The sequence below is a fragment of the Loxodonta africana genome, chromosome 5 (genome assembly GCF_030014295.1).
Source record: "Loxodonta africana isolate mLoxAfr1 chromosome 5, mLoxAfr1.hap2, whole genome shotgun sequence".
In the NCBI taxonomy this organism is placed as follows: Eukaryota; Metazoa; Chordata; class Mammalia; order Proboscidea; family Elephantidae; genus Loxodonta; species Loxodonta africana.
Genome location: NC_087346.1, coordinates 26,131,619 through 26,158,827, shown reverse-complemented (window position 1 = coordinate 26,158,827; position 27,209 = coordinate 26,131,619). Strand labels below are relative to the sequence as shown.

The window sequence follows — 27,209 nt, the reverse complement described above, 5'->3', positions numbered from 1 at the left end:
GCCATCCTTACAATCATTGTTATGCTTGAGCTCATTGTTGCAGACACTGTGTCAATCCACCTCATTGAGGGTCTTCCTCTTTTCCGCTGACCCTGTACTCTGCCAAGCATGATGTCTTTCTCCAGGGACTGATCCCTCCTGACAACATGTCCAAAGTCTGTAAGACGCAGTCTCACCATCCTTGCATCTAAGGAGCATTCTGGCCGCACGTCTTCCGAGACAGATTTGTTCGTTCTTTTGGCAGTCCACGGTATATTCAATATTCTTCGCCAACAACACAATTCAAAGGCGTCAACTCTTCTTCAGTCTTCCTTATTCATTGCCCAGCTTTCACATGCATATGATGTGATTGAAAATACCATGGCTTGGTTCAGGCGTACCTTAGTCTTCAGGGTGACATCTTTGCTCTTCAACACTTTGAAGAGGTCCTTTGCAGCAGATTTACCCGAAGCAATGAGTCTTTTGATTTCTCGACTTCTTCTTCTATGGTTGTTGATTGTGGATCCAAGTAACATGAAATCCTTGACAACTTCAATCTTTTCTCCATTTATCATGATTTTGCTCATTGGTCCAATTGTGAGGATTTTTCGTTTTCTTTATGTTGAGGTGTAATCCATACTGAAGGCTGTGGTCACTGACATTCATTAGTATGTGCTTCAAATCCTCTTTCACTTTCAGCAAGCAAGGTTGTGTCATCTGCATAACGCAGGTTGTTAATGAGTCTTCCTCCAATCCCGATGCCCCGTTCTTCTTCATATAGTCCACCTTCTCAGATTATTTATTCAGCATACAGATTAAATGGGTATGGTGAAAGACTACAATCCTGACGCACACCTTTCCTGACTTGAAACCAATCAGTATCCCCTTGTTCTGTCCAAACAACTGCCTCTTGATCTATGTAAGGGTTCCTCACGAGCAAAATTCAGTGTTCTGGAATTCCCATCTTTCCCAGTGTTATCCATAGTTTGTTATGATCCACACAGTCGAATGCCTTTGCATAGTCAATAAAACACAAGTGAACACCCTTCTGGTATTCTCTGCTTTCAGCCAGGATCCATCTGACATCAGCAATGATATTCCTGGTTCCACGTACTCTTCTGTAACTGGCCTGAATTTCTGGCAGTTCCCTGTGGATATACTGCAGCAGGCTTTTTGGAATGATCTTCAGCAAAATTTTGCTTGCATGTGATATTAATGATATTGTTCTATAATTTCCACATTCGGTTGGATCACCTTTCTTGGGAATAGGCATAAATATGGATATCTTCCAGTCAGTTGGTCAGGAAACTGTCTTTCATATTTCTTGGCCTACATGAGTGAGCACCTCCAGTGCTGCATCTGTTTGTTGAAACATCTCAATTGATATTCCATCAGTTCCTGGAGCCTTGTGTTTCGCCAATGCCTTCAGAGCAGGTTGGACTTCTTCCTTCAGTACCATCAGTTCCTGATCATATGCCACCTCTTGAAATGGCTGAATATCGACTAATTCTTTTTGGTATAATGACTTTGTGTAATCATTTCACTTTCTTTTGATGCTTCCTGCGTTGTTTAATATTTTCCCCCATGGAATCCTTCACTATTGCATCTCGAGGTTTGAATTTTTTCTTTAGTTCTTTCAGGTTGAGAAACGCCGAGCGTGTTGTTCCCTTTTGGTTTTCCATCTCCAGCTTTTTGCACATCTCATTGTAATACTTTACTTTGTCTTCTTAAGAGGCCCTTTGAAATATTCTTTTCAGTTCTTTTACTTCATCAATTCTTTCTTTTGCTTTAGCTGCTCAACGCTCAAGAGGACGTTTCAGAGACTCCTCTGACATCCATCTTGGTCTTTTCTTTCTTTCCTGTTTTTTCAGTGACCTCTTGCTTTCTTCATGGATGATGTCCTTGATGTCATTCCACAAATCATCTGGTCTTTGGTCACTAGTGTTCGGTGCATCAAATCTGTTCTTCAGATGGTCCCTAAATTCAGGTGGGATATACCCAAGGTCATATTTTGGCTCTCATGAACTTGCTCTGATTTTCTTCAGTTTCAGCTTGAACTTGCATGTGAGCAATTGATGTTCTGTTCCACAGTCAGCCCCTGGCCTTGTTCTGACTGATGGTATTGAGCTTTTCCATCGTCTCTTTCCACAGATGTAGTCAATTTGGTTTCTGTGTGTTCCATCTGGCGAGGTCCATGTGTACAGTCACCGTTTATGTTGTTGAAAGAAGGTATTTGCAATGAAGAGGTCGTTGCTCTGGCAAAATTCTATCATTCGATCTCCAGCATCTTTTCTATCACCAGGGCCATATTTTCCAACTACTGATCCTTCTTCTTTGTTTTCAACTTTTGCATTCCAACTACCAGTAATTATCAATGCATCTTGATTGCATGTTCGATCAATTTCAAACTGTAGCAGCTGATAAAAATCTTCTATTTCTTCATCTTTGGTCCTAGTGGTTGCTGCATAAATTTGAATAACAGTCATATTAACTGGTCTTCCTTGTAGGCGTATGGATATTATCCTATCACTGACAGCGTTGTACTTCAGGATAGATCTTGAAACGTTCTTTTTGACGATGAATGCAACACCATTCCTCTTTGAGATGTCATTCCCAACATAGTAGACTATATGACTGTCCAATTCAAAATGGCCAATAGCAGTCCGTTTCAGCTCACTAATGCCTAGGATATCGATGTTAATGCGTCCATTTCATTTTTGATGATTTCCAATTTTCCTAGAATCATACTTCATACATTCCATGTTCTGATTATTAATGGATGTTTGCAGCTGTTTCTTCTCATTTTGAGTCGTGCCACATCAGCAAATGAAGGTCCTGAAAGCTTTCCACCATCCATGTCATTAAGGTCGACTCTACTTTGAGGAGGCAGCTCTTCCCCAGTCATCTTTTGAGTGCCTTCCAACCTGGGGGGCTCATCTTCCAGCACTATATCAGACAATGTTCCACTGCTATTCATAAGGTTTTCACTGGCTAATGCTTTTCAGAAGTAGACTGCCGGGTCATTCTTCCTAGTCTAGAAGCTCAGCTGAAACCTATCCTCCATGGGTGACCCTGCTGGTATCTCAATACCGGTGGCATAGCTTCCAGCATCACAGCAACACACAAGCCCCCACAGTACAACTAACTGACAGACACGTGGGGGGATTAATCTCTAGTCCTTAGAAAATGGAACAGGCTCTGTTCAAAATATAGCTGAACAGCCTGTTCCACTCTTAAAAATAACAAACACCCTAATACCTTACAACATATTCTCCCCTATTCAAAATGGATGATTGAGACCTTGAGATGACATGACATGATGCTCTAAGTAATCCCTAAACATTTTTTTTATTACACCAGCTACACTGGTCTCTTACAAAGGGGTACAGAGCTATCTTAGCTCCTGTGGCCTTGGTCTCTCCTTTCTTTTTTCTTCTCTTGAGAAATGGCCTTCAGTCTACAAACCAACAAGAAGGCTGTCTGGCATTTTTAATCTACAACTTTCTTACTCCCTATCTCAGCTACAGTAAAAAAGAAAAAAAAAAAAAAAAACTTACTCCCCATCTCAACTACAGTAGACTTGACAAAACAGTTCCACTAGCCGAGAGATTCTTTTGTGAGGTTTTTCAGCCTGTTACAAATATACGGATTAGAGCCCAGATGTCTGACATACATATCTTTAGTTTAAGTTTTTTTTTTTTTTTTTTAGTTGTTTTCTGATGTATAAGACCATCTGTAGACTATGTGCTCAAAACATTAGGTAACCCTGATCTTCCCCATATAAAACCCTCCTATCAACCCTTTAGATAGACAAAATTTGAAAAAAACTTAACCTCCCCGTCTCTTGAATACCGGTATTCAATAAAGCCCTCTCTTACTGCTTACCTCTTCCTGTCTCAACATTAACTTCGCCACAGGCGACTTGAACCCGTGATTTGTGATAACAGTAGTAATCTCTACGGAAGCAGATCGCCACATCCTCCTCCCATAGAGCAGCTCCTATGCTCAAACCACCAGCCTTTTGGTGAACAGCCTAGCACTTAACCACTGGGCCACCAGGGCTCCTGTACCACCAGGACCTTCAAAAGAAGGATAACAGCTCTATACTGTCATTCAACAATCCATTCTGAAGTATTCCATATATATGAATACCTTTGAAACTACTAAGTTCATTTTTCCTTCATTACAAGTGTTTTAGATCAGGCGTGGCAAACTTTTTTGAAAAGAGCCAGATGAAACACAAATTATGCTTTGCAGGCCATATAGATCTCTGTCGATGTTCTTCAGGGTTTTTTTGTTTGTTTGTTTTACAACCCTTAAAAAAAAAAAAATTCTTATCTTGTGAGGCAAAGAGGCCAGCAGAGTTGGCTCATAGGACTTACTTTGCATAGCCCTGTTTTAAAGGTTTAAATGAAACAACTTTTTACCTGGATTTTTTTTTTTTTTTTAAAACAGAGACACCTTGACTGAATCTTTTTAAAGGCATTATTTCACATGTCAACAGTGCCATCTTTCGGCTCTAGGAACTATTTTTGTACGAACATAAAATCAGTTTTTTTTTTTCCAACGTAAACTTTAAAAAAAACAAGAGCATCATTTAGCATGGTTTCAAATAGACCTAATCTAAAAAGGAGACGAAGTTAGGACCCTCGATCCTACTATTCTGTCTTTCACTGACTAGATGGTGAACACCTTAGACAAACTATATATCCTCCCTGAACCTTGGTTTTCTCATCTATAAGATAGTTCAACAAGGTCATTAATTAAGGTTTTTTTTTTTTTTTTTTAAATTCCAGTTGATTTTTTCCAAATTTTTATGAGTATATCTATGTTTTTAACACTCTTTCACAGAATATGCACACGCTGGTGGCGTGGTGATTAACAGCTATGGCTGCTAACAAAAAAAGTCGGCAGTTGGAATCCACCAGGCGCTCGGTGGAAACCCTATGGGGCAGTTCTACTCTGTCTTACAAGGTCACTATGAGTCAGAATCCACTCGACTGCAACGGGTATGGAGTTTTTTGTTTTTTAATATGGAATATTGTTTGCGTGCTAACCAAAAAATCGGCAGTTTGAACCCACCAGCCACCCTGCAGGAGAAAGATGTGGTTGTCAGCTTCTGTAAACATTACAGCCTTGGAAATCCTATGGGACAGTTCTACTCTGTCCTTTAGGGTTGCTATGAGTCAGAACCTACTCAATGCCAGTAGGTTTTTTTTTCTTTAATATGAAAATAGGCCTATTTATGACACACTTTTTTGTAGTTATCTTTTTTTATGAATGAGTTCGTTTTGTTATATGTTGTGTTTGAATTTTCTTCAGAAAAAAAATCTTAATTTATACATCACCCTGTCCAAACAGCCACCACCCTCAACAACACTCATTGGAAAAATTTTACTGAACTGAATAAAAATAAACTCAAGTAACTGAAAACAATTTTTTAAAAACATTCTGTAAAGATAAGTCTGCATGCTTTGGTTAAGTTGGGGTCAAGGCCAAACTGAGCATCCAAAAGTTAATGGAGAAGAAGCACCTCCCAAGCCTCTACCATCCTGTTACTGGGGTGATGGCTTAGAAGTAGTACGGGCTCAGAGTTTGGGCAGCTGTTTCTAACTTGCTCAGGCTTTGACCAATACTATCTCCTATTGCACACTCGGCACCTTGGGTTTATCTGCATTACTATTTCATTTTGCATTCATATCTGTCATCAACTCTTGTTTCAAAATGCGTTTCTCTGATATATCACTTCTTATTTAGCCTTTCTGGCATCCACCTAGTCGAGATGCTCAACTTCCTAGCCCTGCATTGTGAAAATAGCCATCATAGTCTATTGCTTTTCAAAGAGTGCTCTGAGAATTTGCATCAGTTGGGATGCTGGTTAAACATGCTACCTCCTAAGCTCCATCCTGTAGAATACCACTGTTCAGCAGAAACATAACACGAGTGGCATGTATAATTTTAAATGTCCCTGAAGTCACGTTAAAGATTTAAAGGAAAACAGATTAATTTTAATAACACATTTTATTTAATCCAATTTATGTCAGAGATTCATTTCAATATACATACAAACCAAACAAACCCAGTGCCATCAAGTCGAATCCGACTAATAGTGACCCTATGGGACACAGTAGAACTGCCCCACAGAGTTTCCAAGGAGCACCTGGTGGATTCGAATTGCCGACCTTTTGGCTAACAACCTTAGCACTCAACTACTACGCCACCAACATATATAATCCATTAAAAAACATAGGAATACATGATACTTTGTATTCTTTTTTCTGTATGTCTTTGAAATGTTATGGACGTATTTTACACTAGGAGCACATCCCAGTTCAGACAAGCACATTTCAAGGGCTCAAGACCCACATGTGGCTAGTGGCTAGTCTACTGGACTGAATCAAACTGGACGAGAAGGGAATATAAGCCAGGAATTTGCATATTTAGCAAGATACCCAGGGGATTCTTCTACTTAATTTTGAGAACAACCATTCTAGGCTGTCCTGTGCACAATCCTTTCTACCAACATTATTGAACTGGACTTGAAAAAATGTCACTTTCCTGGTCTCAATCCTGTGGTGCTTGGTGGCAATCCAGTCAGCCTCTAACTCATGGTGACCCCAGGCACAATGGAACAAAGGCCTTTCTTCCTGGTCTGTCTTGGTCTGGAAAGTGCTACTGAAACCTGTTCAGCATCACAGCAACACACAAGCCTCCGCTGACAGATGGTGGTGTCTACACGTGAGGTGCACTGACAAGGAATTGAACCTGTGTCTCCTGTATGGAAGGTGAGAATTCTGCCACCTCTAGGACCCTAGAAATCTCTGGTGCCTCCAGCTCAATCAACTCAGATGAGCATTCAAAGCTCGCTAAAAGTGACATAACCTCATCCACCCAACATACTCTCCCACTAGGAAATGTATTAGGTTCTACCATGAAGCTACCATGAGGCAAATATTCAGACATTCATCTATGCAACACATATATGTGGAGCACCCACTAAATGCCACCGTGGATCCTACACAAAAATAGGGAATATATAACACAAATCCTGATGAAGCAAGTAATATAAGATGCTATGAGAATACATAAAGAGAGGACTTCATACAGTCTGAGGAGTCAAAGAAAGTTTTTCTAATAGTAACATTTACGTTAAGAAGGGGTGTGAGTATAATTAGGAATCCGACCATCAAAAAGAAATTTCTAGACATGATGAAAAGCCCTTATTCTGAAAGAATAATGAAGCAGAGAGGTTAGGAAAGTAATCTGAAAGGAGGCTGTGGAGGTAGGCAGAAGGCTCAAAAAGCCTAAGTGGCAAAAATTCCGTTGTTCTTTGTTTTTTTTCTTGCATGTATATTGAAATAAAACAAGACTACAAACTTCTCAAAAGGTAGACTATCGCTTTTTTGCGTTATTTTTTACTTATATCTTCTCCTAGAGTACAAAGAAAATATTCAATAAACACTTCCTCCAGGCACGGAAACAAACAAACAAACAAAAGCCAAACCCACTGCCTTCGAGTCAATTCCAACTCATAGTGACCCTGTGCTTAATGCCTGAAAATTCTGTTAATTTCTAAAATCTCCAAGTTATACTAACAATTATTTGCATTTTCTGATAATTTAAAAATCATACTATCATGAAACACAAAGAAGTCTTTCCTGAAGTGCTGAGTTTTAACATAAAGTTAGTTCCTTCGAAACAGGCAATTTTTCTATGGGGAAAGGTGGGCACCAAGCCTTACCATCATGATGTCAGAATGCGGGCCCCAACTGAACTCCCTGGAAACCCTGGTTGCCTAGTGGTTAAGTGCTAACCACTGCTAACCAAAATGTCGGCAGTTTGAATCCACCAGGTGCTCCTTGGAAACTCTATGGGGCAGTTCTACTCAGTCCTATAGGGTGGCTAGGAGTCAGGTTTTGTAAACGGAGCTCCCAGTGGAAGGGGTGAAGGACATCCAGCTTCCTTGCCTCTTACTCACTTCCCCTGACATCACTGTTCTTCACATCAAAACTGGTGATTAAAAAACTCAAAAGAGACTAAATGATGTAAGATTTTACTGGGTCAACTCAGCCTATTATCCATTCTACTCGTAGTTTGCTCTTCAAACTGATTGAAATACGCTATTTCACTGTGTGAAAGGCTCCCAAAATTCCTGCCCTTCTCTCCCACAAGAGCACACCCTGTAGAAACAATCCGTACACTGACAGCACTGGGGCAGAACCTGTGATTCTGAGGGGATATCACTTTAAAGGGGTTTTTATCACTTTCAAGATTAGGTCAAAAGGGAGATTATGTGAATGGATCTGATCTAAAAGCCAGCCCTGATCTGACTTGAGTCCTTAAAACTCCAGGACTTTCCTGAAGTCACAGAACTTGGAAGTGAGAAGGCCTATGGAAGGGTGGCCTCCAGCAAACAATTAGCAAGACAAGAGGGACCTCAGTTGTACAAGGGAAGGGAAATTAATTCTGCCAACAACCAGAAAACGTGGAAGAGAACTCCATATGTCAGATGAAACCTAATCAGCAGACACCTTGATTTCAGCCTTGTGAGACTCTAAGCAGAGAAAGCAGCTACGCCACGCCTTCTGAGTGAGGAAACTGAGATAATAAATCGGTATTGTTTTAAGCCGTTGAAATTATGCTCATTTGTTATGTATCGATAAAAAATCTAATACACACACTCAGGCATTTCTCACATAATTAAATAACATAGCATGTCTGATGGATAGTCTTTCAGACTTCATTTTACAAATAATTTCCTTCTTAATGACAAACTTAAAATGTCCGATGTCTCCTTAATACTCCTCACTGTAACATAAAAAAAAACAAAAAAGAAAACTGTTGTCATCAGGTCGATTCCAACTCATAGTGACCCTACAGGACAAACCAGAACTATCCCATAGATTTTCTCCAAGGAGCAGCCTGTGTATTTGAGTTGCTGACATTTTGGTTAGCAGCAGAGCTCTGAACCACTGTACCACCAGGGCTCCCACCCTAACTATTGAATTTGTGAGTCAAATTCACCTTCAGTGTTGAAGGGTCTTTTTGGTGATGTGACCTTAGTTCTGACAAACCACCAAAGGACGGGAGGGTGAACCAAGTACATTTTGCCCAGTGAGACACAGCCCCTGCCACCCCAGGCTCTGCTCCGCTGCTTTTGATGGGGCCCTGAGCTCAAGACGGATATGGACATGAAAGACAAAAGTGGATTTGGGTTCATTCTTTCAATTCCTAATCCAATTTCTTTGGGGAAAAAAACTTGATAGCAGATTTAGCGATCGAGAAATAAATGCTGTACTGTATTGGGCAAATCTGCTGCAAAAGATCTCTTTAAAGTGTTAAAAAGCAAAGATACCACTTTTTTTTTTATTGTGCTTTCAGTGAGAGTTTACCAACCAAGTCAGTCTCTCATACAAAAACTTATACACCTTGCTATATACTCCTAGTTGTTCTCCCTCTAATTAGGCAGCACACTCCCTCCCTCCGCTGTCTGTTTCCTGTCCATTCCCCCAGCTTCTGATACCCTCTGCCCTCTCATCTACCCTCCAGACAGGAACCACCCACATAGTCTCATGTGTCTACTTGATCCAAGATGCTCACTCATCAACAGTATCATTTTCTATCCCATAAAAAAATAGTCCAGTCCAAACCCTAACTAAAGAGTTGGCTTTGGGAAAGTTTCCTATCCTGGGGTAACAGGTGGTCTGGGGATCATGACCTCTGGGGTCCTTCTCGTGCCAGTCAGACCATTCAGTCTGGTCTTTCTATAAGAATTTGGGGTCTGTATCCCCCTGCTCTGCTGCTCCCTAAGGGGTTCTCTGTTGTGTTCCCTGTCAAGGCAGTCATCAGTTGTAGCTGGGTACCATCTAGTCCTTCTGGTCTCAGGCTGATGCAGTCTCTGTTTTATCAGGCCCTTTCTGTCCCTTGGGCTCATAATTACCTTATGTCTTTGGTTGTCTTCATTCTCCTTTATTCCAGGTGAGTTGAGACCAACTGTTGCATCTTGGATGGCTGCTTGCTAGCATTTCAGACGCCAGACACCACTCTCCAAAGTGGGATGCCAAATGTTTTCTTAACAGATTTTATTATGCCAATTGACTTAGATGTCCCCTGAAATCATAGTCCCCAAACCCCCACCCCTGCTATGCTGGCCTTCCAAGCATTGTTTATTCAGGAAACGTTGCAGAGACCAAGGTGCAGCTGACCCAAGCCATAGTATTTTCAATTGCCTAAAATGCATACGAAAACTGTACAATGACTAAGGAAGACCCCCAAATTGCTGCATTTAAGTTAAAGTGTTGGTGAAGAATATTGAATATACCACGGACTACGAAAAGTATGAACAAATCTGTCTTGGAAGAACATATCCAGAGTGCCCCTTCCAAACGAGGATGGTGAGACTTGTCTTAAGGATTTTGGACATGCTGTCAGGAGGGACCAGTCCCTGGAGAAGGATATTGGAATTAGTAAAGTACAGGGTTAGGGAAGAAGAGGAAGAACCCTAACAAGATGGATTGACACAGTGGCTTCAATAATGGGCTCAAATATAGCAACAATCGTGGGGATAGCACAAGATCTGCCAGTGTTTCCTTCTGTCATGCACAGGGTCACTATGAGTCTGAACCAACTGAAAGGCACCCTAACAACATGGGCACCAGGCTCTAGAAGGCAGTGGCTTGGCTGCTCGGCGTGCACTTGCTTTTGGATAAATTTCCACCATGCATCTGCTACTGGGCAACATGAAAAAGTATGAAGATCTATGGGGCCACTTTAGGTGCAGCTGGTAGGCAGTTTACATTAGTTTGAAAATACCTTTAAAACTCAAAATTGTGCTCCTTGCTCGCTCAGTCCATAGGCGTAGTAAGCGGACGCAAAAATAGGAATTGCCCATCTTCTCCACTCTGCCCCATCGAGTTGATCACGAGGAGAATCTATCAGCCAAGGAGCAAAAACCCACACACATAACTGAAACCCCAGCAACAAGACCAGGTCTCCGGACCGCGCCTGCGCATTTAGCCAGCTCTGGACAAGGCGAGGGAGGGAGGGCGGAGAGGAAGGCCAGGGCGCCGCTGCGTGGGCGGGACCAGGCGATTCATCGCGCCTGCGCGAAGGGCAAGACGGCGGGCTGCGCGTAACGTTTGAAACGAGTGGCGGGGAAGCGCTGCGGGATCCGCGGCAGTCGGTGTTTGCCCGGTGTAAGGCGCGCCTTCGTCTGTGGGCCGAGCCATGGCGTTGCAGCTCACCCAGGAGCAGGGTGTTACCCTCCGCGAAAGCGCCTAAATCGTGGCCGAGTTCTTCTCTAAGTCCTCTTGGTGCGGGCCAAGGTTGGGGAGAACCAAGCCCAGGCCGTTCCGTAGGCCCCCGGCTCGGCCTCGGAGGCGGGGAGCCGGGATGGGCCGGAGCGGCCCTGAATCCGAGCCCTCGCAGCCCCGCGCGGTCTGCCTGCCCCGTGGAATCGGCGGAGAGGCGGATGCCGGCGCCTAGCCCCGGACGCGTTGCTAATGGTGGAGGAGAAGGCTGGGCGCTGCTGGGGCCGCTTCGCGGTGCAGCGGCCGCTTCGCGGTGCAGCGGCTTCACCTGGAGCGGCTCTTTGGTCGGACTCCGCAGCCCCCTGAGACCTGGTACGACTGAGCGGAGACCCAGTGTGTGTTTTGACCGAGCCCCTGCCCGGCGTTGGTTCTGACGCAGGGCACAGTTCATGAGACTTTGTTTGGATAGCATTGTCCCGGACCAGGCCAGCTGTGTACACGACTTCTACCAGAGCCTGGCAGGATATGAGGGGAGAAAAGGAGGAAAAAGAGAAGCTTGTCTCGAGCAGTTGACCAGTCGGTCCAAGCCTGTTTTGTGGCTTATAACCATGTAATCTGAATTTAGTCTTGGATTACAATGAGACGAAATGTGGCAGTGGTGGGTTAATGCATTTTGGCGTTTAATTTGTCCTTTATTGCCACGTGAACGCATATATTGCTTTCTTTTACCCAGAAGCAAGATTTTATGGACATTTAATGCCACTTTGTACAGACATACTCTGCCTTGAGTAAGACAAGCGAACCTGTGTTTCAGCATTTACAGTTTTACACCATTAATGAAACCATAACCACATAGCCACATCTAAATATGGTTTATTTTCTGTAACTACAAATGATAATGACTTTAACGTTTCTTTTGCTTTCCGCGTTTGGCATTAACAGCATTTTATATCATCATGGCATATATCCATCTGAAACCTTTACCTGAGTGCAAACATATGGACTCACCTTGCTTGTGACTGCTGATCCTGAACTCATCAAATACCTAAATAATGTGGTGGATCAACTAAAAGGTATTTAATAATTGAAAGCACTTTGAGTTTTGCAGCCATTTTTGTATCCACATTGCCTGTCATCTTGGTCGTTTTTCAGCTTCCTGTATAGAAGTGTGAAATACACTGCCTTCTGAAATATACAGTGGTTTTCAATTGGGAGGAAGCACAGAGTGTATAAATTAAATCCTTTTCCACCACATTCTGAGGTGGCTGAGTATTTTGATGTTAGGAATATGATATGGCTTGATAAATGTCTCCATCAACTCCCTTAGAATGATTTTTGCTGTAATTCAAAAGTTCATATGGACAAATGGTACAAGTTAGAACTTAACATAATTATGATAGTGTTTGAGAAAACGACGACTGTACATTCCTAACATGATGCTTTCTCTGTAGCCGCTGAGATTTTAAAGTTAGCGTTAGAGAAACATCAAGGAAAAGAAAATTGTATTAAACCTGCATACTCAACTTGGGTTTCTGGGACTAAACTTAAAAAAAAAAAAAAATCCTAAGTAAGAGAACACCCATTTTTTTAGGTTTTTCCCTATATCTTTCTTTTTAATCTGCCTGTGAGTGTGTCTCTTTTACCTGAAACCTTAATTTTCTCTTTCGCTCAAGAAATTGCTTTATTACCTATCGCACCAGTACTGTTCTCCATGTATTTTTTTCCTTCTAGAATTTCTGATAGTTTCCCTTTCGTGTTTCAACTTATGTTTCTGCCAAAATACTAGTTTGTCTTTTAGCAGTGGCCATCCTTTTTCTTTTGAATTTTTAAATTCAAAAATTGTTTTTTGTATTGTTGTTTCAGAATTTTTTCATGTTCAGTTGTAGCTTCATTTTTTAGTTTTTATTTTATTTTTTACCTTTTCTGTTTTAATATGCCGTTCTGATAATGGCCGTCTGACCTTCGTTAGCTTGATAGCGCTATGAAGCTACATTATCCTCTAGATAAGCTAGTAACATTTCCCTGCCACTCATGTAGATATTAAAAAAAAAAAAAAATTTTTTTTTTTTTTAATATCTACATGAGTAAAATCCCTAGATACTTGTGCAGGTCTGCATGGAAGGATCTCAAGCAATGGTGAAAAGACAAGGAAAGGAAGATAGGAGTACAGAGTTTCTCAGCCTCAAAGAAGTTAAATGCTTTAGTAGGTCAGTGCTATCAGAATAGCAAGATTGGGTGACTGTTGGGGGTGTGGTAGTAGATATCAGTCTCAGGTGCAAGCAGGAAGCATGTCATTAGGAGTAACCTCCCTCTCCCAAAGTTGCATCCAAAGTTACGGATCAGAGTGTTAGGGCTAAATCTCCTATTGCCGTTCATAGGGCTACACCCAGGTGAATTGGCCTAGAACCTCCATAGATCTGTATGTATAGATCTGTGTCTTCATCTCAATTTGGTGGCGAAGCAAGCATTGCCTGAGCCGCTGGTTCATTCGTTTATCGCTTTCGAGACCACTCAAATGAAATTCCACCTCAGATGTATCTGGACTTCCTATTTAGCTTGTTCCCTCTTTTATTTTTATTAAAATTGAGGAATTATTCTTTGAGGCAAATTGTTTATCTGTTTTGAATCCCGTTGCTTTTAGTGTCCTCAGGGATTTTACACTACTTTTGTCCTATTTTTCATTTCTGTTTTGACTGGGATTCTTCCCAATGACATTACGTCTCCAATTTTCAAAGAAGAAAAATTGCTGCCTACCCGAAATCCCCTTCAAATGACCACCCACTCTCCTTTTAAAAGCTAAACCTTTGATAGCAAGTTGTTGATATATGCCAGGAGTCCAGCTGGTGGTCTGTTTTTGTACTGCTTGCAAACAGAACAGACACCTAGGAGGCCCACATAATTTGAAATATTTACTGATGACTAAATGATTTTCTGTTTCTTGACAGAAAACTTTCCTGTCTCCTGTATATGCTATATCAGTTTTCAAGGTTACCTCAGAGCTCAATCTGAGGCCCTCCTCTCACTTTATAATCTCTCTAGATGATCTCTGACATGTTCTGATAAACTTTGTGTAGTTGACTCTTTATATCTAACCCAAATCTCTCCTAACTCCAAACCTATATACCCAATGGCTTTCCTACGTAACTACCCCAGAGATACTTCCGACTCATCATATTGAAAACTAAATTTAAGATTCTGTGCAAAAGTGCTCCACTTTCAATTCACTTTCCTAGCACTGAATGGATCAACCATCCAACCTGCGATACAAGCCAGAAATTTGGGAGGTATTCCTGACTTGTTTCTCTTCCTTACCCCCATAGCTAATCCAGTAAGTTTTGAAAAATTTCACCATGAAATCCCTTGAATCTGTCTACTTCTCCATTTCTACCAATATATCCTCCTACATGCTTTAATGATCTCATCTTGCTTAAACTACTAAATGAACTGATTAGTGTCTAACAACGAAAAATCCAAACCCGTTGCCGTTGCATCGATTCCAACTCATACTGACCCTATAGGACAGACTAGAACTGCCCCATAGGTTTCCAAGGAACAGCTGCTGAATTTGAACTGCCAACCCTTTGTTAAACAACCTTTTGGTAAGGGAGTAAGGGATCTACACTAATGTCTAGATCCCCTGTAACCCATTTTCAAAGTGATAGTTTTGAAATGTAAATCTGATTATATCACGTCCTATTTCAAACACAGTGATGACTTCCCTGGTTCTTGAGATACAATTTCATTTGGCCCACCTGGCCTTTTATGGTCTGGCTCCTGTTTATCTTTCCTGCAGTTGTACTGGCTTTCTTTCAGTCCTATAGTCACGTGCTGTCACCCTCAAGTACTTAAGGCCTTTACCTTCTTCCCTTTCCTTTTGCATATTTAATACTGTTTCACCCTCAGAGCTGAGCTGAAGCCTTCCCTGTCCTCCCTGATTGGGGCAGTTTTTCCTATTTAAATGCTCTTCATTGTACCATTTATCCTTCACAGCAGTCACTGCAGTTGTAATTTCACATTTGTTGGTGTGGTGATTAAATCAGTTCCCATCTCCTACGCTCCTACCTTGGTTGTGGCTGAAAATATCTCTTGCTCACTGTATCCTCAGCAGCGAGTACTGTACTTTGTAGAAATCCTGAGAATTTGAAAAGAGGAGCTGGATTATTGATGTGATAAGTTTTCTGAGCAGGAGGGAAGGGGTACAAAATAGCAGTGGCAGGAATTGGCCGAGGATAGGACGAGAGACCTGAGAAGGTAAGAGTTGCTTTGCAATGCAGTGGACCAAAAAAGATGCCTTGTTATGTGTTACAGAATGGTTATACAAATGTTCTGCTCAGAAACTGGTGGTAGTCATCTCAAATATTGAAAGCAGTGAGGTCCTTGAACGCTGGCAGTTTGATATTGAGGGTGACAAGACTGCAAAAGATGACAGGTAAGTAAGAAATGATTTTTGCTCTGATAAGCCTTTTCCAAAAACTTGTTTTCATTACGAAATGAGTTCTAAATGTATTGAACTAGTTTCACGTAAAGTAAATGGCATAAAGTGTTTCTGTCAGTTTAATTTAATCTTCAATCTCCTGTGGAAAAGAATTGTGCTCAGTTGAGCGCATCATGGATTTGTGTAGATGGTATTCTCTAAGCTAATGCCCTTAGTTTATAGCATCGAGTTCTAAATTTTAATGTTTATGGTGCTGTATTCAGAACTCTACAAGACCCACTAGATGGGATTTCAGGAATGTACTTATATCTAAGGGGTTTTCTTAGACTCTTCCCCAACTAAAGATGTGACTCTGCTTTATTTCCTTTAATGTCATGAACTTGGTAAGACATGTTCATGACCTAAACGTCATAAGTGACTGAGGGCTCCAGCCTCCTGGATAGAAATGCCGATCATTCTCTGGTGATCTTTAGCATTGTCCGGGACGTGCTTATCTGCCAACTCTTAACCGTAGTTATGTCTCATAATGAAATGTACTTTGCTCCTGAAGCCTTTAGTTTGTTCAGGAAATTTTTAGATGATAAAAATAATTTGACATACAACTTTAACGTTTTATTTGAGGCACTTGGGAGTTAGACTTTAGGCATTTCTAAAATCCAAAATGATATTGCTGATTAAATATTTTTGATCCTTCCTGTTATTTTAAGAGATGCTGAAGTTTTCCTAACTTAAAGAGGTTGGCAAATTTTCTAGTCATGTGATAATAAATGATATGATGCTGATCTTAATAGATGACTGAAAGGATAAATGAAATAAATAAGGATATTAAAATTATGTCTTCTAGGCTGTAGGTCCTAAGATACTTTTATTCATTATTTTTTAAACTCTTCTTATTGCGTTACGCATTTGATTTCAGAAGCACTTAAGCAGGTAAATACTCTTGGTTACTGAGAAGTTTTAAATAACCTCTTGAAACCTGAAATGCGTGAATTGATTTGGTTTCTTCCTAGTGCAGCCAGAGGAAAGTCTCAGAAAACTGTCCAAGATGAGATCCGTTCAGTGATCAGACAGATCACGGCTACAGTAACATTTCTGCCGCTGTTGGAAGTTTCCTGTGAGTATTTACACAGCTTCTCATTCATTTAAAGTTGTAATGGGGAAAAGGCTAAACTACTGTTCAAGAATCACCCTTTATTCAGTTTTTTGTTAATTGTCAGTATCATGTGATATAAACAGGGGGCAAAGCATTGTAAAGCAAAAAGTAAAGATTGGGGTATTGCAGGGAAAAAAAATGAAAACTTTTACAATACCCGTTCTGGTGTAATTCCCTTTGCTATTTTCTGTGTGTTAAGATTTTAGCAGTAAAATTGTGTTTTGCTCTTCAAACTTAGTTATTCTTTCATTTTCAGGTATTTACTGAATGCCTATTATATGCCAGGCAGTGGTCTGAGTACTGAAACATAACAGTGAACAAATCAAGATGTTAGCTCTCCTATGGATTACATTGATTACATTCCTTTTTTTCCCATGTGATGATATACTTATAATATTTTTGATGATTTTCTGTTTAAAAAAAAAAAAAGTCCTATAGTTTTCGTAAGATATGATAGGAGGTTGCAGTATTTTCTGTATTAAAATTTATTTTCATTGAGGAAAAGATACTATCTAATGATTAGAGGCCAAGCTATCCTGTCTGAACGCTATGGGTGGTTCAAAAGGTGAGAGAGACAGGGAAGGTTGTTTTACATTTGAAAACATGGTGTACTTTAATGTATTTTTATCCCCAATTTAGGTTCATTTGATCTGCTGATTTACACAGATAAAGATTTGGTTGTACATGAGAAATGGGAAGAATCAGGACCACAGTTCATTATCAGTTCTGAGGAAGTCTGTCTTCGTTCATTCACTACTACAATCCACAAAGTGAATAGCATGATGGCCTACAAAACTCCTGTCAATGACTGAGGGATGAGCTGAGAAAAGTAATGTACTTGCAATTCTCAAATGTGTTTTCCTGAAAGGAAGTCAACTACAAGTTGATATGTTTTGTTTTGCTGGTGAATTTTTAGGTGGGGAAACAACATTATACCCTACTGAAGTGTGCATCATCCATTTTTTGTACCTGTTTAATGTTCCAAGGAGTTGACATCATGAATTTGAGGAGATGATGGCTTTATCCCCCATTAATGTATTTGGCTAAATAAAAATAGATGAGCACAAAAGCATATTGCACGTTGTCCAAAAGGGAATCAGTGTTCTAATGTCAGTTCTTTTGAAGGTGGCAACAGTAGTTGGAAAAACTTTAACTATAAAGCTAAATAAGTTCCTAAATCAGACATTTTGGTCAAGTAGCTTGAGTCAGAATATAGGTAGGGTGATATTTAATTGTAAATTACAGCAAAAGAAACCTGAATATTCAGAATCTTTGTTTAGATCCTGAAAATAACTAATATAATCCATAAGTCAAGAAATATTGAGGTCTGTCCAGCATTTTTTCAGATCTAGAGTTCCCGTGTTGAAAAAATTTCCAATTATTTGACTTTATATAACTTTACCTAGGAAGTTTTGAATGTTTCTACTGTTTAATTTCCTGTGATAGAGAACTCTTTGAAAATGTCCTTTTATGTTTGATAAAATCAAGCTTTTAATGACAATGGTGAAATAAAGTTAAATTTGTGTGTTTTAAATTTGCCTTAAAATGTTTTGATACTGGTGTTAAATGGTAGCTAGAATGGGTTTAGTATTGGAAATGATTTTTTTGTGTCACCTAGGCTATAGGTCCAAAGCATACAAAGACGAGGAAATCTTGAGGTACCTTGAATCTATTGTGTTTGGTTATACCACTTTAATCTCATAATAATCGACTTAAAATAAACATTGATTGTATAACAAGAGATATGCCTTTTGGAATTAGTTCAGTTTAGCAAATGTTGGATTGTAGTACCTTTAGGAGTTCCTGGGTGGTGCAAAAAATTAAGCACTGGACTAGTAACGAAAAGTTTGGTGGTTCAAACTCACCTACAGGCAACTGATAACTAAGGCCTGGCAATCTGCTTTGAAAATTTCAGAGCCTTGAAAAATATGGAACGGTTCTACTGTGTGCACGATGGGTTGCCATGAGGTAAAATCAACTCGAGGGCAACTAACAATAACAACAAAGTGCCTTTCTACACTCTTAGCCTTACCTTCTGGACTTATGTGAAAGATTTCTCACTATATCCTTAATACGGCCTTTTTTTTACTCTCAGCTTCGTTATCTTTATATACTTATACAGCTTGCTTATCCCTGTGCCTGCATTAATACTATCATGTGTTCTATCTAGTTCTCACCTATTTTTCCAAGGTCAATTTATTGCAAACTTCAAAGAAATCTTTTATAATCTCTTCTTAATCTCATCTCTTTTATAGTAAGTAAATTTATTACGTAGCTACAATGTCCATTGGACACTGTTCTCATTTAACTTTCACTTCTAAGTGAATACACGTAGCCTGTATTCATTTATTCAAAAATTACATGTTGAGCATCTATTAATGTGCAAAAATACTATGTTGAAAGTATCAGGATGAATGAAACAACGTTCTGGCCTTTCTGAAGCTTAAAACCTTAGTAGGCAAAGGAAAATATATTGCAGAGGACCATAAAGTAGCCACACATGTCATTTATTATGTATTTCTTTGTCTTCATCACTTCACTTGATGAATCATATCTTTTTGACCCAATTGTATACTTTTTAAAAACGAAGTGCATTGTTTTATATTCCTTCATCTCAGTGCTTGGCAAATAGATGCTACTCTTTGATGGTGGTTATAGTGAATGCTGTTAAGGAACCCCATACCCTAAGGAGCTGTTGAAGCTACCTAAATGAGGCCCAGGTGGCTAGAAAGGGTTATCCACAAGTCTTTTCTTCAATGAGAAAAGTAACAGTGCAGAAATGGAAGTGATTTTGAATTAGGTATCATGAAAGGTCTCTAGGTATCCAAACAACATACAGTGTAACACAAACTGGACACTATTAAAATTAAAGCATTTCTTTGAATTCTTGGATAGTTCATAACCTCTAACATTTGAAATATAGGTTGAGAAGGAAAGCAGAAATAGAACCTTGGAATAGATAAGGAGAAATGAAAATTCTGGTTGTATTTTTAGGAAATATGTTTGAAAATCTTTAAAGAAAGCAAGGACTGTTTAGCCTTCAAGAAGCATTGAATGCCTATGTAGTAAACAATGGAAATGGTAAATAAGATGTGGTTCTTCCCCAAAAGAGCTCACATATTACCGATTACACTAAAATTTCAGGCATTCATGTCTTTATTTGGCGAATTAAATGATCTTGTTTTAATTTGTGATTTAGTATAGCACTGACTTCTTTTTCCTTTAAGAGACATCTCCAGAAATTAATGCTGTGAATTTTAATGTTTCTCATTGAAAATAGTTTTAATGATAGGAGCTTCTGTCCTGTGGTCTATAGCTGCAACTCTGTCGTACCAATTCTGCATCAGGTAAGCTCTTGTTTTGAAAATAAAAGCTAGTTTAGGGAAGGTTTAATGGAAGAATGTTAACCGCATAAGGAATCAAAGGCTGAAAACCTGAGAAGTAGGGCAGCTTTAGAGTCCTCAGTGACAGCAACTGTGGATTCTCTATCTCTATGTAATAAATAGAACTTTCCCAAATGACCTTGCTTGATGGATTCAAGAACAATGTCAATGGAAAGCTTTGTTTGTCTTCCAGTTTGAGAATTAAGAATGTAAAACTGAAATCACATTTTCAAAGGTTCAACATATACTTCAGTCACTTCATCTCAGCTAATAACTGTTAACAGATTTAAATTTTCCAATTTTACATTTGCATGACACTGTTTACTGTTGTAGGGTTCTAAAGACCAGGCTACGTATCAGTTAAGAAATAAACATGTTGGCATTGAATAGGAGTCAAGCTACGAGCTTTATTGTTAAAGCGAGATTAGAAAACAGCTTCGGTCTATGACTCCAGTTGGACTTGTTCCAACCTGTTTCTACCCCTTTAGGCGTACCTTAGGGGAAGACATTTAAAGCAAACAGCTTGTAAGGTTTGTGACAGGTTTCTACACCATTTTAAACAGAGACATGAAGATTCCAAGAGTCCGGTGGGCCTCTAGACCTGGCCTAGACTCTGGTTCAGTTTTGCTTACCATAGGTAGAGGAATGAAAACATGTTCCGGTTGAGCCCATCAAAGTCTGAAATAGAGCCCAGAAGGGACTGAGCTTCACCTGGCCTCCAGGATCCTTCTCCTAGTGTCTTCAGTCTGAGAAGACAAGCCTTCGTGGGAATGTCCAAGCAAAGGTATAACAATCTCACGTATTAGGTGGCTTTTGCTGCATAGTAAAGAGCCATGCGGTATCAATAACCTCTTGTTCTCACAAGTCTACAGGTTAGCTGAAGTTGTTGTGTTCCACATACCTCATTCTACCATCAGAGGGGCAGTGACTAGGTAAGACTGTTAAGGCTTGACTTCAGAACCTTCACACTGATGTTTTTCCCACATTCCGCTAATGAAAGCAAGACTCATGACCAAGCCAAATATCATTCGGCAGGGGATGATACATGGAGATGAGGGAGGGGAAACATGAAAGCAATCTGATAAATCAGGGGTTGACAGACTTTTTCTATAAAGATAGTAAATAGTTCAGGCTATGTAGGCATCTGGTTTCTGTCGCACCTAGTCAAGTTTGCCGTTGTATCTCAAAAGCACATGTAGACAATACATAAAGAAATGAGCCTGGCTGTATTCCAATCAAAAAAACCAAGTGATGGGCAGGATTTGGCCCAATGGTTGTCATTTGCCTGTACTAGATCATAGTTTCTTCTTTGATCACAAATATTACAACCCCTCCCTACTTCTGAGGATTCCATTTTGTGACATTTATTTAAGGCTCACATGTAAAACAATATCATTTGTTATCTCCATCCTTAGCATCTGAAATCATATGGGAAGTCTCCCTATTTTATCTTAATTCCATATTCTCTGAAGCACAAATCAAGGACAAAATTCTTCAAGGTATTTGTTGCCCAGGACACCCCATAGTAAATTTTGATATGAAAACTTGGGAAGTGACTGCTATGCCATGTTGTTGTTGCTGTTAGGTGCCAACAAGTCGGTTCCAACTCATAGCGACCCTATGAATGACAGAATGAAACACTGCCCAGTCCTGAGCCATCTTTACAATCGTTGTTATGCTTGAGCTTATTGTTGCAGCCACTGTGTCAATCCACCTCCTTAAGGGTCTTCCTCTTTTCCGCTGACCCTGTACTCTGCCATGCATGGTGTCCTTCTCCAGGGTCTATCCCTCCTGACAACATGTCCACAGTATGTAAGAATGCAAAGAATGGGAATTCTATGCCATACAATTGTGTAAAAAGAGACTCAGCACGGCGTAACTGCTCTATATCTATATACGTCTATATCTTCTTTTCACTAAAGTCGAACGCTTGACAAATGTTTATTCTTTTTATTATTAGAGTGTACCTGAGTTTCTTATGGAAACCCTGGTGGCATAGTGGTTAAGAGCTACGGTTGCTAACCAGAAGTCTGAATCCACCAGGTGCTCCTTGGAAACTCTATGGGGCAGTTGTACCCTGCCCTCTAGAGTCGCTATGAGTCAGAACCCAGATGGCAATGGGTTTGGTTTATTTTTTAAAGTTTCTTATGTTTATTAACCTCCCATATATTTTTAGAATATAGACCACCCATAAAATATTGGCACAATAAGATATCCTCATAGACATTTTTTTCTTCACCTTTAGTTTTCATTTGGAAACCCTGGTGTCGTAGTTGTTAAAAGTTCAGCTGTTCACCAAAACGTCGGCAGTTCAAATCTACCAAGTAAGTTCTCCTTGGAAATCCTCTGGGGTAGTTCTACTCTGTCTTGTAGGGCCTCTGTGAGTCGAAATTGGCTCGATAGCAATGGGTTTGGTTATTTTTTTAGTTTTCATTTGGTTGCTTAATATCTAAAATTTATTGTAATTACTAAACATGAAAAATCTGAATATCTGTAGTAATGCTACATTGTAACTTTTATATTTCCCACCGGATGCCACTAATGCTGTGATGTTCATATTAAGATGAATTTTTTTTTTTTACTTTTTTGATTATAAGATTGAACTCTATAAATTAGAGATAATTTGAAAATTATAAAAATATGAAGACATTGGAAAAAACACATTTAGCATCTATTATTTGCTAGGCACTTTGTGTGAATTATTTAATTCTGACAAGAACAATTTGAGTTACTTTTTAAAAGTACTGAATCACCTTCTAGGAAATGGAGGCTCAGAGAATTCAAGGTACTTACCAAGGCCTTTCTTTAAATAAATGGTGGTGCTGGGATTCAAAATCAGGTAAGCCTGTCTTCCAGACCCACTCACATTCTACTCTATTACCAACTTCCTCCTCTCCCCCCAAGCGTGGGCAACTATGGAAGCATGGAGACTAGTTAGGAAGCTATTGAAGCCGTCAAGGAGGGAGACAGTGAATGTTTGGATGAGGGTAGTAATGGTGGAGGTGGTTAGGAGAGGTTGCTGATAGCCCTTACTGATGGATGGGATGTGGGTATGAGAAAGAGGAATCAAAGATGCCACCTAAATTTTTGGCGTGGCAATCAGGTGAATGGTGTGTGGTATCATCAACAGAGAACATTTGGTATGGGCATACTGGAGGGAAGAAACAAGTATTCTTTTTTGAATAAAATTTTTGATTGAAGTTGAAAGGAGATGTGTGTCAAATGGACAGTTGAATATTTAATGAGTTTGGGGTTCAAAAACTGAGGAGCTAGAGATTTGTGAATCATCAGAGCCTAAACTCACCTGCAGAAAAAGACAGCAAAGAGACAAATGCTGAAGACTGAGTACTACAACACACCAATGTTTAGACAGAGCAGACTCTTACTTTTTCGTATAGCTGGGAGTTGTTTGGACAATCTTGGCTATCCTATATTTTGTAATGTTAATATGGTTTTTTAGTCTGTGCATTTGACTGTAGGAGGTCCTACATTTTTAGAGAACATTGACTATTAGAACATGTGCAGAAAAGGTAGCAGGGCTGATGAGGAGTTTGGAAGAACTGCCACATGCAAAACATTAACTGGTAATACCTGTAAAATTGAAGACTTAAGGTGTAAGCGTGGATACTGTGATTCTTGTTGTTAGCTGCCGTTGCTTCCGACTCATGGTGACCCTATACACGATGGAATGAAATGCCACCTGGTCTGTGCCATTTCCTCACGATCAAATGTAAATCTGATCATTGTAATCCATGGGGTTCTCCTTGGTTGATTTTTGGAAGTAGATCACAGACCTTTCTTCCTACTTGGTCTGACTCTGGAAGCTCCAATGAAAACTGTTCAGTATCATAGTAACATGCAGTCTTCAACTGGCAGATGGGTGGTGACTGTAGTTACTGTCAAGTGTAGTGATGATCATGTTGGGCAAGGATAGGATTCATTTTCTTTGGCATTCTAGGACAGAAGCAGAACTGATTGGAAACTATACTAGATTTATTTGCTCAGTTATAAAGTAGAATTTTATAGCAATGAGTGTTGGGAAACAGTGGTAATTGCCAATATTTAATTCTGAGCTCTCTTTGTCTTCCTGAAAATGTTCATACATATCATAAGGAGGTTGTACACTTTCCTTTTTTGATGGAAGCTTGAATTAAATGACTTGTGAGTTTCCTCCCACCTCAAGGATACTGTGAATCCATAAAGGACAGTCATAATAAAGAGGGTAGATTTACAACTGGTAGACCTTTCTACTGGAATAAAAGATAAGTAGGTGAATCATCCGTGAGTTCAGTCAGTTGGGAATAGGACAGGTAGTACAAACTGAGTGATAGGACTCCTTGCTCCTCTGACAAATCTAATTTCCAATAAAGTTAAATTTCCTAATACATTTATGTGAGAATATTCAATCAACAGTTATCAATTTTCTCTTTCGAATACAGGTTGACATTGCTGTTATTGGAATATAAATAGACTCAAACACACTGTTGCTCTCATACTTGAAGTGGTTTTTCATACATTCCGCATTGCCAAATACTTTTTATTTCACTCAAAAATTTTGTTGATTTCTAGGTTTATTCAGAGTTGTTCTGTTTTAAAAAAGTATCATTTATTTTAAAGAAAGTGCTATTTTTAAGAGAAAATTTAGTCCAAATAAGTGTATTTAAATCCCAATAAACTTTTACTTATCTCATGAGATGGGTCTGTATCTTCTTTCTTGTTTTTTTTTCTGCTGGTAGTCATTCTAATTAAAAGTGCTTTATTATAAACATTTTGTTGTTGTTGTTGTCAGCATCTAATCTTTATTGTTACTCATTTATGTATATCATACATCGGCCTCCAGAGTAACAGAGAACTTTTATTTGTGATAGGACTCTCTGGCCTTGTATTATTTAGGCTATGTTTATGTTTAAGTGATGTCTGCTTTTCTATTAACTGAAATTTTTTACGAACATATGTTCAAATATTTATATATTGCTTTTATTAAATGTATAATAAATACTGTAGAATTTTAAATAATAGTGTATAAATGAAAAGTAATCACTTGTATAATAAATACTGTAAAATTTTAAATAATAGTGTATAAATGAAAAAGTAATCACTTTTAATGGCTTAGCATAGTCTTTGAAACAGTTTTCTATAGAAATATGTATATATACTAAGCATATAATGTAGGTGTGTGTCATACACACACACCAATCTATCTTGGAAGAAGTACAACCAGAACGCTCCTTAGAAGGAAGGATGATGAGACTGCATCTTACGTATTTTGGACATGTTGTCAGGAGGGATCAGACTTGGAGAAGGACATCCTGCGTGGTAAAGTAGAGGGTCAGTGAAAAGGAGGAAGACTCTCAACAAGATGGACTGAGACAGTGGCTGCAACAATGGGATCATGTATAACAATGATTGTGAGGATGGTGCAGGACCGGCAGTGTTTCGTTCTGTGGTACACACAGTTGCTATGAGTCAGAACCGACTCCACAGCACCTAATAACAAGAACAACATATATATGTAGATGTTGTTGTTGCCAGGTGCCATCCAGAACAAAACAGTGCCTGATCCTGCACCATCCTCCCATGTTTGCTAGGTTTGAACCCACTGTTGTAGCTACTGTGTCAGCCCATCTCGTTGAGAGTCTTCCTCTCTTTCACTAACCTGCTACTTTACCAAGCACAATGTCCTTCTCCAGAGACTAGTCCCTCCTGATAACATGTCCAAAGTATATAAGACAAAGTCTGGCCATACTTCTTCCAAGACAGATTTGTTCATTCTCTGGCAGTCCATGGTATATTCAATATTCTTCACCAACACCATAATTCAAAGGCATCAATTCTTCTCTGGTCTTCCCTATTCACTGTCCAGCTTTCTCATGTATATGAGACAACTGAAGAGACCATAAAAAAGACATGGTGTGGAACAATTAGTTACTTTTGTGTATGGCCTTTCTAGCCATGGTCTTGTGACTCCCAGCCAGGTGATTGTGTGATAGGGTAATTGTGCCCTACCAAGTGGGCTCATCAGTTTTGCCTTAAAAGACCCAATTTCAGAACAGTGAAGAGGAGCCTACTACTAAGGAAGGAGATACCCAGCAGCAGAGACCCCGGCAGCAGGAGACAGCATAGTGAGCTTTCTGGCCCATGAAGTGAGCAAGTTGAGTGCCTTTGGGCAGAGACTGAGGGCCCAGGAAAGGTGTGCCTGTGAGTACAGCTAGGAAGAGGCTATCCTGATGCAAGAACTGTATCTTGACTGTTCTGAGCCTGAATTGTAACTGTTACTTCCCTAATAAAGCCAATAATTGTGAAAATTGACTGTGAGTTCTTTGCGGCCCTTGCAGTGACTTATCAAACCCAGTACAGAGTGCTGTGGAAAGAATGGTTGGTGTCAAAACTGGTAAAGATGGCAGAGAAAGGAGGCATTTCTGACCCCCACCTCATAGGAATCAGCCTTGCACTGTTGATGTTGGTAGCCCTTCCCACTTGTGGAGTCTGAGGAGGTCAGACGCTCCCCCAAGCTGCTTCTGCACATGGCTTGGGTCAGGTGCACCTTAGTCTTCAAAATGACATCTTTGTTTTTTAACACTATAAAGAGGTCTTTTGTAGCAAATTTCCCCAATGCAATATGTCATTTGATTTCTTGACTGCTGCTTCCATGGGCGTTGATTGTGGATGCAAGTGAAATGAAATCCTTGACAACTTCAATCTTTTGCCTCTTTATCATGATGCTGCTTATTGGTCTAGTTGCGAGGATTTGTATTTTCTTTATGTTAAGGTGTAACCCATACTGAAGGCTGTAGTCTTTGGTCTTTGTAAGTATGTGCTTCAGGTTCTCTTTGCTTTCTGCAGGCAAGTTTGCATCATCCACATATCAAAGGTTGTTGATGAGTTTTCCTCCAATCCTGAGGCCATGTTCTTCATACAGTCCAGCTTCTCGAATTATTTTCTCAGCATAGAGCTTGAATAGGTGTGGTGAAAGATACACCCCTGAGGCAGAACTTTCCTGATTTTAAACC

The 27,209-nt window shown here is 39.7% G+C and overlaps 1 protein-coding gene across 2 annotated transcripts in view; it reads left to right on the top strand.

Annotated features, from left to right (window-relative positions):
* LOC100668445 (mitotic spindle assembly checkpoint protein MAD2A-like) overlaps positions 1 to 19,075 on the top strand; it is a 113,166-nt gene extending 94,091 nt beyond the window's left edge. For both annotated transcript variants that reach the window (XR_010322026.1, XM_064285400.1), the window contains 3 exons: positions 15,537 to 15,657; positions 16,674 to 16,777; positions 17,456 to 19,075. Coding sequence is in view for 1 of the 2 variants with exons in the window: in XM_064285400.1 (XP_064141470.1) it covers positions 15,537 to 15,657; positions 16,674 to 16,777; positions 17,456 to 17,628 (398 nt within the window). In the remaining variant the exon portion in view is untranslated. The remainder of the gene's footprint in view (positions 1 to 15,536; positions 15,658 to 16,673; positions 16,778 to 17,455) is intronic.
* The last annotated feature ends 8,134 nt before the right edge of the window (positions 19,076 to 27,209 follow it).